Source organism: Zingiber officinale, chromosome 3B (genome assembly GCF_018446385.1).
Source record: "Zingiber officinale cultivar Zhangliang chromosome 3B, Zo_v1.1, whole genome shotgun sequence".
Lineage (NCBI taxonomy): Eukaryota > Viridiplantae > Streptophyta > Magnoliopsida > Zingiberales > Zingiberaceae > Zingiber > Zingiber officinale.
In genome coordinates this window covers 16,611,869-16,626,972 of record NC_055991.1, presented here as the reverse complement: position 1 = coordinate 16,626,972, position 15,104 = coordinate 16,611,869, and the positions used below count along the sequence as shown (strand labels likewise).

General features: G+C 34.6%; 1 protein-coding gene across 2 annotated transcripts in view; it reads left to right on the top strand.

The window, feature by feature from the left end:
- Window positions 1–14,818, top strand: part of LOC122055994 (UBX domain-containing protein 1-B-like) — a 38,665-nt gene extending 23,847 nt beyond the window's left edge. For both annotated transcript variants that reach the window (XM_042617716.1, XM_042617717.1), the window contains 6 exons: window positions 12,393–12,460; window positions 12,563–12,644; window positions 13,571–13,654; window positions 13,763–13,840; window positions 14,253–14,372; window positions 14,448–14,818. In XM_042617716.1, the coding sequence (XP_042473650.1) occupies window positions 12,393–12,460; window positions 12,563–12,644; window positions 13,571–13,654; window positions 13,763–13,840; window positions 14,253–14,372; window positions 14,448–14,624 (609 nt within the window). In that variant the 3' untranslated portion in view covers window positions 14,625–14,818. The remainder of the gene's footprint in view (window positions 1–12,392; window positions 12,461–12,562; window positions 12,645–13,570; window positions 13,655–13,762; window positions 13,841–14,252; window positions 14,373–14,447) is intronic.
- Window positions 14,819–15,104: the final 286 nt, after the last annotated feature.

The window sequence follows — 15,104 nt, the reverse complement described above, 5'->3', positions numbered from 1 at the left end:
GTGTCATCCCCTTATCAACCTTTGTGTTTCTTGATCTCTAAGTAGACACACTCAATCAAATAAGCTCAATATCTCATATTGACTCATTTGCGCATGACCATGCTTTCTTGTGTCCTACTAATCAAGGGGCCCACAGATATCGCTTCCTTCATATGGAAGGGATAGATCCCATCTACATCACTCACATCCCTCCGTATAATTCATTGCATACCCAGTGATCGACTTTATAGTCCATCCTGTTACAGGTGACGTTTGACGATACCAAAGTATACAACTCCTTATGTAGGGAACCGTAGCGACTTCAGGTCTAAGGACTATTCATACCAATAGTCACATGAGAATGTTTATGACACTCATATAATGATCCATAAAATATTCTCATGGCGGGCCATTCAGTATATATTCTCTAATATATATCCATGTGTCAACTTGATATCTCATATCTATGACTTGTGAGATTAAGTCATCCGTAGACCTACATGCTAGTCTCAACGCATTAATATTGTCTTTGTATATTAATGCTCGACTAGGAATAATTAAGAGTAGTGTTCTCTACAATATCTCACTATCAATTCAACTAATTGATATACTGTAGATAAGAACCTACTATCCAAGGACATTATTATATTTATTCAATCGGCACTGAACTGAAATAAATATAATAATCAACTTTGCCTTTTATTAATAATGATATATGATACAAAATGAGCCCTTTTCAATCATCTCATAATTGATGCTAGGGCTAATACTAACATCCCTACCTCGATATAATCTCGTTTCTTAAAGGAGATTTATACTACTATTGAACAATAATTTATTTTTCATTCTAACTAGGCATTCCAATATAAAGTATAAATATATAAAATAAAATATTTACCTTCTCCCTCAATCGGCAAAACAAGATGCATGTTTCATCAATATGAAATGCTAAGCCAATCAAACCTAATTGACATATCGTAATCGATCATTTTCCAATATCAACCATACAATCTTAAAGGAGATTCATATTGCTATCGAACAATTATTTATTTTTCATTCTAAATTAGGCATTTCAATATAAAATAGAAATATAATAAAATAAAAGATTTACCTTTTCCCTCAATTGACAAAACAAGATGTATGTTTCATCGATATGAAATGCAATGCCAATCGAACCTGATTGACATATTGTAATCAATCATTTTTCAATATCAACCATATAATTATTCATCAAAATTTTACTTTTATGTTACCGACGTATGAATAACCATCTTGTTGAAGGATACCATGAGGCTCATAAAACAATGAAGGTCAATAGTCCTCTTGGCTTGTCGCTGTGACAAGAAAGAGAAACAATGAGAGAGGGAGATAGGAGGGCCGATGGCCCTCTCCCTTAGCTCAACGGTGATTGGTGTTGTTGTTGAGACATAGGAAAACTGAGAGGAGAGAAAAAGAAAAATTGGGAAGAAGAGAAGGGATGGTTAGCGGATGATATTCAGTGTCGACAGTCAGTAGGGGAGGAATCGACGATGGAAGAAGAGAAGAGGAAGGAGAGAAATCCCATAGTGGTCAGTGTTGAGGAAACTATGTGATGATTGGCTTCGCATGGTGGAGAAGAGGAGTAAGAAAGAGGGAGAAGAATGCAATGTCGAGTGGGGAGGTCGGTGTGTGGAAGAGGCGAGGAGAGGTGACGTTCGAGTGAAGAGTCCAGGTGGGGGAAAGAATGCAAGAGAGAAAATAGGCAAGTTAAACTATTATCTCTAACTCTTTAAAAATTCTCTAATTCCTTCTAATTCGACTAATTTAGTTGGCCTTAAATTAGCCAAAACAAATCCAAATCTACTCCAATTTAAATTCACATAATCCTAAGCACCATTCTTATTTGATGAGTTTTATCTAAACCCAATTTGACTTCAATTTGATTCCCAGATTCTATTTTGATGGTGGGCTGATTTATTTTATTGTTTTAAAATTTTAGATTTTTTTTTAAGATGTGAAAAATTATAGATAAAATTTAGTATTTAACATTTAAGTTCTTGAATGTGAATTATAGTTAGGCAAATACACTATGGTTCCTTTCTATAGCAGTGGTCATAAATGTGTTTTTGCACTTTGCTTTAGTTCATTTGAATGTTTTGGTCGAAGACAAGTTAGCTCTATCTTAAGCTTTTGATTTCTCGTGCCATGCCAGATGATACGATTGTACCAAATAAAATTTGGCACATGAGACTAGGCATCACAAATAATATACTTTGTGCCTTCCATGTCATTATAATATTCTAGATTTCGTGAAGGTATCATATGATAACTATGCCATCTTGTGCCAACACAGTTGGAGATAGGAGTAATTGATAAGATTCAATCCCATGATCCTCCGATTCTTGTTGTCAAACACAGGGATGACATAGGGAGCAGAAGGGGACGTAGGTGAGGCTAAAAATTGATGTATCAGAGGCATTCCAATAAGCAATCAAGCAACAAATGAGGATGCAACATAAGGCAAAACAGATATCTACTCAGCAAAGAAGTAGGTGGGATCAAAGTGGACATGATGTGATGAAAAATTTTGTTTCGATGCTTAGAGGGAGTGAGGGAAGCCAAGCCTTATGCCACTAGGTTTGTCTTGATTCTGTGCAATGAGGACAAAAAGGATCAGGAGTTTGGGATCTCTAAAATGTTATTAATGTAACATTAACTATTTCTTATACAAGATATATGATGTATAAATTATATATTATATATTATATAATATAAATTACATGAATCATGTGTTATATAACATAAATACATTATATGTTGTATAATTATATCTCATTCTCATATAATTATAACATATATGTTCTATTAAATTATAACAATATAATTATTTCTTATATATAACTTATGTAAATTAAGTCATATAATTATAGCTTATATAATAAAACTTATACACATAGATTAATTTAATAACTAATTGAAATTAATTTATCTATTAATTATAAAGTTCATCTTACATAAATTATATCTTTAGATAATTATATCTTATATGTAATTTATATTAAATATATCTTTAAAATTAAATTTATAAACAGATTTGATTTATGTACCAATTAATTTAAATTAATATTTATAACAATTAATTTAATCACAAGTTACTAATTTATGTAGTTATGAGTTACTTATATAATTTATACCTTTATATGTTTCTAAATTATTTTTTTATATAATTAAATCATTATATAATCTGTCTTATTTGTTATTTGCAAATTTTTTGTCTCATATAAACTGTCTAATATAGTTACAATTATTTTTGTAATTAGATTTAATTAAGTATTAAATCATTTACGTATTAACTAATATAAATTTAATTATGTATTAGATTAGATTTAATTTGATTATAAATTATGTATTAAATCAATTTTTGTTTGATTATAAATTTGATTATGAAATATCTATTGTTACTATACTCAAACAAAATTAGATTGGATTTGGTTAAACTAAATAATTGGCTTAGTCAAAATAAGGCTTTATTGATCATTCAGTTAATCCATAAAATAGATTACCTTAATATAATTGATTGTATTAATTAAATTATAAAATCTAATCAATTATTGTTGAACCAATCAACACTATCAATTTACTTAAATGGTCATAATTACAATGTCTCGAAAGCATATTGGTAGTACATTACATGATATCAAAACTATATTGTTAGTCAAAGTTTGAAATTTCGATCTGACTCAAAATTTCAAACCTTGTTTGAGATTGCATGTACTTTACTCCTACACATGTATGCCTCCCTTGTTGAAGTGAGATGGTGATGATATGCGGAAGCTAGAGTTGGGATTGCTAGAGGGGAAAAGGGTGAGTAGTGAACTTGCAATAAAATCATTTTTCTTTCTCTTGCTAGTTACTTAGCAAGGACATGCACACATACTAGAGAAAACAAACATAAATAAAGCATCGCACTACCAAGATAACACCGAGATTTACTTGGTTCATAACCTCCAGGTTGCAATGTCCAAGGCCAATGCATTGAGCATCATCTACTAATTTTCTCCTCTTTGGTAAAGGATCGGAAATGGAGAAACCTCTTATATAACTGAGTATTATAAAAGGATTAAGGGAGTACTACAGTAATTGAGGAGGCAAAAATTTGGAGCTTGGTTCTATGTTGTATTTTGATCTTGAGCCTCTGGTCCTCATTTTATAGCCTCCATCTCGAGCTCATCTCTGAGTTGACGTGGCACATTCGGTCGATCAAAAAATCTTATCCAGTCAATCGGAAACTACTAAATCAACTTCCTGACCTCACCCACGAACAAGTCATCTCTATCACTTTTGCCGATGTGGTAGCTTTCCGATTGATCAGATCTCTTACTGGTCACTTTATTCTCGATCAAATTAAGTCTCCAAGTTGGATCATATTCCACGTGGCTTTTCAGTCGATCATATGCCTTTTCCGGTCGCTTGATCTTCACAAAGAACCTGTTCAAACAGATAAGAGAAGTTTACTCTACATTAGTCGACTTATGTTTTTCGGTCCACCGAAAATTCCAATCAATTGGACGTGTTTTTCGATCAACTGGAAGTTTCAAACTCTATTGGAACCATGTTTCAGTCGTCCGAAACTCATGACTTAGGTTGATTACTTGAATACAATTGAGTTCGCCTACGTTGAGTCTACTCTTCATTCCAATTACAATCACTAAACTCGGTTCATCACAACTTATATTGAGTAGATTTCCTTTTGGCTTCTCGTCCCTCGGATGCACTGAGCTTTTGGCTCACTTCTCGTGCGCCCTTGTTCTACCGGTGTACTCTTCTGTCAAGCTTCTTGCCCCTTAGATATGATATATTGATCTCGTCGGCTCCCTTCTTGTTTGATTGCGTCTTTTGCTTCAAGTTGGATTGTCTTTGATACTCCTTGTCGTTTCAGTCCCTCGAGTGTCCCATACTACCCTTTACCGTACTCCACTGAACCCTGAGTCATTGGGTAGTCTTGTGTATTCTCCTAAGCACCTGCACACTTAGACACACATATCAAACACAAGGCCTAACTTAAATTCATTTGACCGAACATCAAGATTGTGGTCCACACCACTTGGGGTACAAATGCTCTCTGCCTCAATCATTCAGGGTACTAATATCCCTTTCTTTCTTGGGTGTTTTTTTTCACTTCTGGTACAATTGTGAGGTGCGATAGCCAAATGACTAGAGGGAAGGGGGAGTGAATACTGCTTAACCCGCTCCCTTTCTTACTTGGGTGATGTTATTTTCATTACTGTTAGATTGTGAGATGCGATGGCAACCCAGTGCATGAAACTTCTACCAATGCGGAGCCTCGAGGAAGGTCAGACCATATTGAGTTTATGGTATGTAGCTTTATCCTGTATTGCAAGAGGTTGTTTCCACGACTCGAACCTATGACCACAAGCATTGTTTGAAGTGCCGTTCCGTGCCGCCCGGCACGGTCGGTTTTTACCGTTCCGCCGGGCGGCCGAAACCGGCACGGGAGACGTCCCCGTCTCGGCGGTGCCGGAGGAGATGCGGGACGCCTCCTTCGGCCCTGGAGGAGACGCGGGACGCCTTCGCCGGACGCCTCCGCGAGATCGATCGTGGGCGGGCGTGATCTCGCGTACGATACTACGTTTTTTTTTTTTTTTCTATTTTTAATAATTATTTATTTTATTTTATTAATTTAAATAGTTACTAAGGAGGATGGGTAGAGCATGTGTGATATTTCGAAGAGGCTTTTATAAACCTAGTTAAATTATCCTAATAAAATATATAAAAAATATATTTAAAATTAAAATAAATTAAATAAATTTTATTAATTAATATACTGAAAAAATAATATTTTAAATTTCATTTAAAATTTTTAAAAAATATATAATAATTCTTATTTATATTCTAATATATTTTTATTATTTTAAATTTCATTTAAATTTTTTTAAAAATGTAAAAAAATTCTAATAAATTATATTTATATTCTGATTTTTTTTAATTTTTTAAAATTTTTTTACTTGATATTTTTTACTATTTAAAATATATATTATTTAATTAATAATTAATTAAATGAATAAATAGTTAATTTATATAATTATTATTAATATAAAATAATATCTTGTATTAATTATTATTATTATTATTATAGATACTTCCATTTTAATTTGAATTATTGATATATCAATTCTATTTAAATAAAATTATTTTTAATTATTTTTTCTAACAATATTAGATTATTCAATAATTGAAAACTTATAATAAATCAATATACAACTTATTTTTATATACACAATAAACATATTTATCTTATCATTATTATAGATAAATAAAAAATACCGAAACTATATCGGCACGGCACGATACGATACGATACCGAAACCGTATCGTTCCGGCCTGAGACCAAAACCTCGGCACGGGTCGAAATTTTAAACCATGGCCACAAGGTCATTCGACAATAACTTTACCATTGCACTAAGATTCTCCTTCGTTAATCAAATACAATTAACACAATAAAGATAAATACAAGCAAGATCACTGCTAACAATATTGATATAATATGGTTCGAGACCTTTTTCCTACTCAATTGCCTATGCTCTTGCTCTTCAATGAGTTACTCTTGAATCACCATATGCCTTTTCTTTCTCAGATGCCTTTTGGAGGTGAAGAAACCTCTTACAAGTCTTATGAGAAAATAAGAAAAGCAAGTCAAAAACTTGCCATTAGTGAGGGGATTGATTTCCTACCTGGATCAATTTGCAAGCATGGTTGGGCTCCAAACCAATTGTATGAAATCAAGCATCTACATGACAAGGATTAATGAGTAGACCTGGGGCAACCTTCACCTAACTAATTTTCAAGAGGGCCATTTCCCATTCTGGTATTTGGACATTCCACTAGCCATTGAGAAGCTCAGAGTATGTAACTACAATGCTTTAGTTGATTCTTTCATTCAAAGGATCAACTTGTGGCCTAAGTACATCTCCTCTGCAAGGAAGCTGCAGTTCATATCCTCAGTCCTCCAAGGTGTGGAATGCTTCTGGCTAGCTGCCCTTTCCCTGCCATTTGCTGTTATAGACAGGATTTATGCTGTTTGCCACAACTTTATGTGGACATCAAAACACCCACCCATTTATTGGGCTAAGATATGCAAGCCTAAGGAGGAAGGTGGATGTGGATTGAGGGACTTCAAAGGTTGGAACAAGGCATTGCTATCCAAGGTTCTTTCGCGCATCTAGGATAAGTAGGATATGCTCTGGATCAGATGGATACATCACACCTACTTGGCACAAGTAGACATGGCAAGCCAAAAACACAAACTCCACTCAAAGAAGTTGATGCAGATCAGAGATGAAATCCTGGTGTCTGTCGCCTCTCCATCAGAGATCCAATGTTTAGCTAGATGGTTTCCGATGACACTGGAGGAGCAGGCAAAGCTTATGACTTCTTCAGACAGCCCAGCCCGAGGAAGGCTTAGGTGACTACAGTGTTGAAGCCATACTTACTTCTGAGCTATGCATTTACAATATGGATGCTTGCCCATGGGAGGCTTCTCACTAGAGACAAATTCTCTCATTTGCCAGAAAAGACGTGTACATTATGTGGGTCAGTAGGAAACACACGAACATCTCTTCTTCAAATGTCTAGTGGTTGCTGCTATTTGGATGAGAGTTAGAGGATGATTTCAGATGCAACACCATGAGACTACTGAGGGACTCGTGCTTTGGTTAAAGCTTGCCACCTAGCAATGTCAGCCCTGATTCATCTTGTATGGCAAGCTAGAAATTTCAGCTTGTTCGAGGGGGAAAGGGTTAATGTAGAGCAACACATAATAAAATATAGATACATGAATACAACATTGGACATTTTCTCAAATTTGAAAATTTGTTAGACATGATAAGTTGCCTTGTGGCTATTGTGCATTCTTTTTGGTGATTAATACATATTTACCTTTCATAAAATAAGAAATAAAGCAATACAAAGAAGCTTAATAGTATCACAATATTTGCTCAAATTTACTAGCCTTTAAGGGCTCTCCTTGGTTCTCCTTATATTGCCTTCAAGTTGTCTTCGTCCTTTCCTTTTTTATTCTATTGTTGATTTGTTGACTGAATACCAATTCAGTTGATTAATTTTGTGATTACCTTAGCCTTAGTCTACCAATGAGTCTCTTAGTCGACTCAGTTCCACACAAGTAGATTGTTCTCCTTGGCATCAACTACTTGAGTTGATTGATGCCAACTTCAGTTGATTGTCTTTTAATGCTTTTCTTTCTAAGTTTGTCAAAGGATTAATTAATTGTCTGCCATTCACGCTAACTCAAAATGTTCAATCTATTGCCCTGTCCACTTAGTTTCGATTATAAACATTTTATGTGCGAGTCATCAAGCCTAACTCTTTAGTCAATCAGAAATTCAGAACCTCACTACGATCAATTAATGATCAAGTCTCATCTAAGTCTAGAGCTATCCTAAACCTAAAGTACAAGTCGCTTAACTCTCATACAAACTTTATTTTACACTTTGCCAGCAACGTTGTTTCTCGTTAGGTCTTAAGTCCCTTGGATGTACTGAGCTCTCGTCTTGGTCCATTTCTCATTCTTTTTCTATGTAGTTCATCTCCTTTTGGCTATCGTTAACGCTGCCACCTCGATGCTCCTCGTTTTGCAGTCTCTCAAATGTCCTATTTCATCATTCTTCGATCTTCAATGGACCTTAAGCCATCAAGCCAAACAATTTGGTCACGCCTTGTTAAGTACCACGAGCTTCTCCAACACTACTCAATGCTTCTCGTCCTGCGATCCCTCAAATGCTTCTTTAAAATCCATTAGACCTCCAAGCCATTAAGCATGTCATCTTGGCCATGCGAAGTCATCATGTGAGTCGAGTCACTAGCTCCGCGAACTTAATGCCTATCCTGCCTCTGCAAAATTTTAAGCATATATCATAGATTGAACTTTTGCCTAACAATTCAAAATCCATGGTCGAGCTCGATCATTTAGGGCATAATTCCACCAATAAGTATATGTTATCTCATTAAAGGGATGCATCTTTTCTCTTCATTGGCAAATTCCCTTCACTATTCTATTTCTATAAGAAGCTATATATACTCCTTTACCACAAGTGAATTATTTTAAGTAATGATTGTCGTCAAAATGGTTCCTGTTATTCTCTTGAGACACACCAAGTCTTTATCCCTCCAGATGTGATCTTTTTCGAATCTACTTTTCCTCTACACATTCTTCATTTGAGACAGCACTAGAACTTCTTACTTTTCCTACCCCACCTTTGCCCTCCTGTGTTCCCCACTACTTGTCCATTTGTTGTTGATTCTCCATCTGAAACACCCCTTGCAGGTGCACAATCAACAATCACATCTCAAAGACACTCTTGTTTCTCCTTAAGATTCCCATTTTGTAGTCATTAGTAGTGGCCAAGATCCTCCTTTTGATTTCAACATTCCTATCATCTTCTGCAAAGGTGCTCATTTTCTATTTTATGTATCTACATCGCCAAAATAGTCTGCCTTTGTGTGCTCCGTATACACACAATTGGTTCCGTGAATTGTTTGAGGCAGATCCAAGGTGATAGATTATAATCGATGAAATAGATGCTCCCCACTTTAATAACACATGGGAGCTAGTCCTCTTCCTTTAGGGAAGTCCACCGTCGCTTGTAGATGAGTTTTCTCCGTTAAGTTTTCACTTGATGGTACTATCGATTGACTTAAGGTTCACTTGGTGGTAAAGGGGAACACCAAGGTTTATAGTGTTGATTACCACTATATGTTCTCTCCAATGGCCAAAGTTACTCCAGTTCAGCTCTTCCTCTCCCTAGTTATTGCCTTTCACTAAGCTCTTCTTCATTTGCTTAATATCAAGAATGTTTTCATTCATGTTCATCTTTTGGAGGTATATATGCAGTAACCTCTAGAGTTATGTTGCTCAAGGGAGATTTCTCTGATCTATAAGCTAAAGAAGTCAAAGGACTAAAACTTCTAGAGCTTAAGGGAGTTTGATTTAGGAAATTTAGCTTAGCACTTTTACAATATGACATAACTAGAATTACTATAAATTAATGAAGATCACTTAGTACCGTACCTCATTTTGTTTGTTTGGAAAACATATTCTTATTATTGTATATGTTGATGATACTATTATCATCGATAATGAATCCATTGGGATTGTAAAATTAAAAGATCATCTACATCAACCCTTCTAAACTAAAGAATTTGTATTAAGTATTTCCTTAGTATAGTATATAGGTTGCTCATTCAAAAGAAGCTATTTATATCTCTCAACAAAGTATGTACTAAATATGCTTGAGGAGGCTCACATGCTAAGGACTAAACTAGTAGATTCTCTTATATACCCTAGTGTCGAATTAGTACTAGGACAAAGGTCACTAGCTAATCCGAGGAAGTATAGAAGGTTGGTAGGAAAATTGATTTATCTCAGTCACCACACTCGACATTTAATAAGTAGGTAACTTGATTACAGATTCTAGAGAGTTTGTGTCATGACCAGTGGGTAGCAATCATGTAGATTCTATATTACCTAAATGTTGTTGAAGTTCTTTTGGAAAAGGTAATTTATTTCATAGTTGGAGTCATCTTTACACTGGCGATGCAAATTGGGTAGACTCTCTTATAAATTGACAATCTACATCCATTTATTGCATTCTCTTGGGAGGCAACCTCATTTCTTGGAAGAGTAATAATCAAACAATGTTGACCTTAGCAACATGTGAACTCATTTGGGTTAAGCATTTTATAATTGACTTATAATATGCCCCTTAGAGCTAGTGAAGCTTTACTTTGATAAATAAACTGTGATGCATATAGCTTCATTTCTCATATTTCGAGAGAGCACAAAGAGATTGATGCCATTTCATGAAAGGAAAAGTTCAGTCTAATTAGATCCTCACCTCTTTTGGTAGTGTTGACCAAATTAAAGAGTGTTGAATATGTCTGTAACAAGCTAGGCTTCTAGTATGTTTTTGAACTTGCTTGAGGGGGGAGCAGTATAGGCTGGCAAATATGCAAAGGGTAAAAGACTGATTTGTAATATTCTTTTTTGCCATAATGCATATATAAACGTAGAGGGGCTACCTAATGAGGAATAATTCCCCTTAACAATATCAGTGAATCTTTGTCTCATTCTCCATCTCATGTTGGAGCATGGCTTGAAATCTCGTCCCCCTTCCAGAGTATGGGGCTACCTTGTAGGGGCCGCTAAGGTGACGGCTTCACCTTTGCTCTAATGGTTTAAAATCTCATACCATGTCGGTCGAAATGAATCGTTCTAATAAATTACCAAAACTCAAAATTACTCAGCACAACACAACGTGATGTTTAGTGTCATACTAACATTCAACACCCTAACATACTATAAACCGCGTCAACTTAAAGTGATGATTTTTATTATTTTGTAACTTTTGTTTATGCAATACAATTGCACGAGTCTATATGAGAGTCAAAATATAGATGTGTCTTTTGTTATTCTTTTTCATCTCTTTCCTCGATCCAATTCTCCATTGGCACATACATCAAAACACCTGTACAGTACCAAAACAATATCGTTTCACTGAAAAGTCCAAAACTTCAACACAAATCAACATTTTGAACCTTGTATTGGAGTACACATTATAATTTCATTATCATTTTCCTTTGTCATTCCATATTTTTAGTGTTATTTGATGGACTTTGTTTGATGAACTCTAAAGGAGATAGATTAAACTCTCTTCTAGTATTTACTCATCTCTAGGTTGATGTCATCTGTATGTGACATCTTGTTTAGTCTCATTTGTAAAGTTGTGATCTAATGAATGGGGTTTATAAGCTTAGATGAGTGAAAATTTTGGGGTTCAACATTTTGTGAGCTAATAAAGGGGTTTAACTTAGGTTTTAGGCATTTTGGGTTGATGGTTGGTCTAGAAGAATTAGTGGGTCAATGTTTCATTTGAGTGAGATGTGAGAATTAGTGTCCAAGAAAAATCAAATCTTGAACATGGAGAAATTTAAAAAAGATAGCTTGGGGGATGGAACTTTAGAAGTATAAAACCTTGCATTATGTCAAAATAGGGATGATTTTTTAGTTGTTAGCTGAAATTTGGAGTCATAAGTGTCAAACTGTGACAATGAAACAGATTGATAAGTTCAAGGTGCACCCTATTATTAACTTGGACTTTAGGTGAAATTTGGAGTCATTGTTGACCATTGGTTGAAAATAAAAAGTTGATGTGTTCCTTAGCTCATTCAGATTGAGTTATATTAGCTTTACTCTGTGTCTCCAGTTGGTCTATATTTAGTTACATTAATTACTAATGAAACTTCCTATTTTCAGTGAGTTATTAAGATGCATTTTGTGCATATAATTCAACTACAAATGTTAGTTTCAGCTTAACTGCTAATATTTGTTCTTTCTGCAGGAAAGGATACGCATTGGTAAAGAGCTCTTAGAAGCCAAACGGATTGAAGAGGAAAATGAAAGGAAAAGGTTCATTTATTTAAGTTGGTTTTCTAGTCTTTCTGTAATGGAAGCATTAGAAATGTCAGTATGTCCTGCACTTCCTGGTAAACTCCAAACTTTTGTTTACAGAATTATGGCATTACGGAAGGCTGAGAAAGAGGAAGAGAAAAGAGCAAGAGAAAAGATCCGTCAGAAATTAGAGGAGGATAAGGTCTGCAAAGCCTTATCATATTCTTCCTTGATATTAGTTTATTTTTACATGTTTCTTTGGGTGTAAATCATGTCATTTATTTATAATCTATTTGGGAGTTTTAATGTCCTAAAAAATTGAGTTGATTCTTCTATTGTTTGCATTATGAATTAAGATTCCTAGTTTATTATCTTAGTTCTATGAAATATGAAATATTTGAAACCGTCACATTTCATGAATCAATTACTTTTCATTTATCACCAGTGAGATTTTAACATGCTAGTAATACTTGCGCTAGAGCAATATAACTAGTTATATTAATTTCTGATTTCTCTTGTATGTATTTTGTTTGATTAATGTGCTTCTTTCTTTTTTCTTTTCTATTGTTGTTGGTTCTTTCATTTTTTGTGGTGTGATTTTCAATGGTAATGAAACTTAAGTGATTGTTGGTTCATAAAGAGCTAACACATTTTAAATATATCCCGTATGGTTGCCTTTAACTTGTAGCAAGACAGCAAACTACAGATTGAAACTGGCCATTCTCTAATGCTTGCATTTGTATAGCTTCTTCAGTAACCAGTGTACTCTCCATGCATATTGGTATGCAGGTCTACCAGTGGCAACATTTATAATTTTGAATCAGGCCTTGGCTCAGTTAAATCCTGAAAATTGCATGCAGAACAGAAGCAAGTAACATAACGGATGAAGCTAATCTACTACAGTTGATATCTGTCAACTACAAGTTCTTGTTATAAAAGAATTTGACCTTACTGTTGACAATAATTGCAATCAAATAATTAGATTTAAGAGGTGGGCTTCAATATTTGAAATTGGGATGTAGATGAGTTGGCAAGCACATTGTTGTATGACATCATGATTCCTTTTCTTTCTACTGGCATCAAAAACTAGCTTTATGACATAAAGCTGGTATGGATTTTCAAATGCAGGCAGAAAGGAGACGGAAACTTGGATTGCCACCTGAAAACCCTGAGACTGCAAAACCCAGTACAGCTCAAGTAGAGGACAAGAAGGTATGTTTAAATAAATTGTCTTTACCATCTAACCAAATTAATACGTTTGTCATATTTACTGTAATCAAGAATTGGATGTATCAGTGCCTTTTTTTCTGTACTATCCAGAGCTCATTACCTGTCAAACCTGCTACTAAGGCTGAATATATGAGAGATTGTTTACGGGCTCTCAAGCAACATCATAAGGTACTGATTTAGTCTCAAATTTGTAGCTTTTGCCTAAAAGTTTGGCACTTGCAAACTACCTCGACATAATAAATGATGATATTAAATACCTCTTTCGGCTAAATTTGATTATTGTGATATTTTGCCCATTGGCATGTTCAATACACTTGAATTTTACTCCCTGGCTACTGATTCTTTCATATCTCATCTTTGAATACTCATATTTTACCAGCAAAATTTATCATGTGCTTTCTCTATGATTAGTTCTTGAAACTTTGCTCATTGTGTTGATTGAAAGAAGATGACGATGTTCTACTATTGATTATTTTGCTTTTTAAAAAAAGTTGGCTATTTCTAGTTGCTCATAAATTTGGCAGTTTGTGGCATCTGTTGCCATATGATTCCCCCATTTTTCTGTCATGTAATTTCATAGGATGAGGATGCTAGAGTTAAAAGATCTTTCCAAACACTTCTTGCTTACGTGGGCAATGTAGCAAAGAATCCAGATGAAGAGAAGTTTCGGAAGATACGACTAAACAATCCTACTTTTCAAGTAAGCATAAACTATGTTATTTTACAAAATTTCTGTGGAGAAACTGAGAATTGTTTCCTCTCCATCATGGAACAGGATAGAGTTGGAAGTCTGCATGGGGGCATAGATTTCCTTGGGCTATGCGGATTTGAAAAGCTGCAGGATGGTGAGTTTTTGTTTCTACCTCGTGATAAAGTTGACATGGCTATCCTGAACACCGCTGGATCTGAGCTGAACTCTGCCATAGCGAATCCATTTTTTGGAGTTTTATAATTGGTAGAGCTCCAAAACACTTGGCCAACGTAGCATTATTTTCCTTCCTGGTCTCCGTGTTTAAAAACCGAATCTTAAAATAATGATATTTTTCTGTTCACTTTTGGATACAAAAAATGAGGCTGTCAACTACCAAACAACTTTTAATGATGTGTTCTGTACTTCTTGAGAAAGCCATGCTGTCTTTTGATTTATTTGTTGTTTTGCCCCATGTTCTTGTTTCATATCTATTTAATAGCTTAAATGAGACAAATGCTGATTATTGATTTGATACAACTTCAAGCTTCGTTTTTTATGGCGTTTGATCTATCGCATTGTCTTCCTATATATACCTTTACATGGCGTATGCTTGTAGGTAGTGACTCATAATTAAAAATAAAAATTATTAAAAGTCAAAAAGTTTTTTTTTTATTGAATCGTCAAAGTATGTTGCTTGCTTTTTTTTTATTAAAAGGGTGTCCTTTCTCTAGTAACAGAACA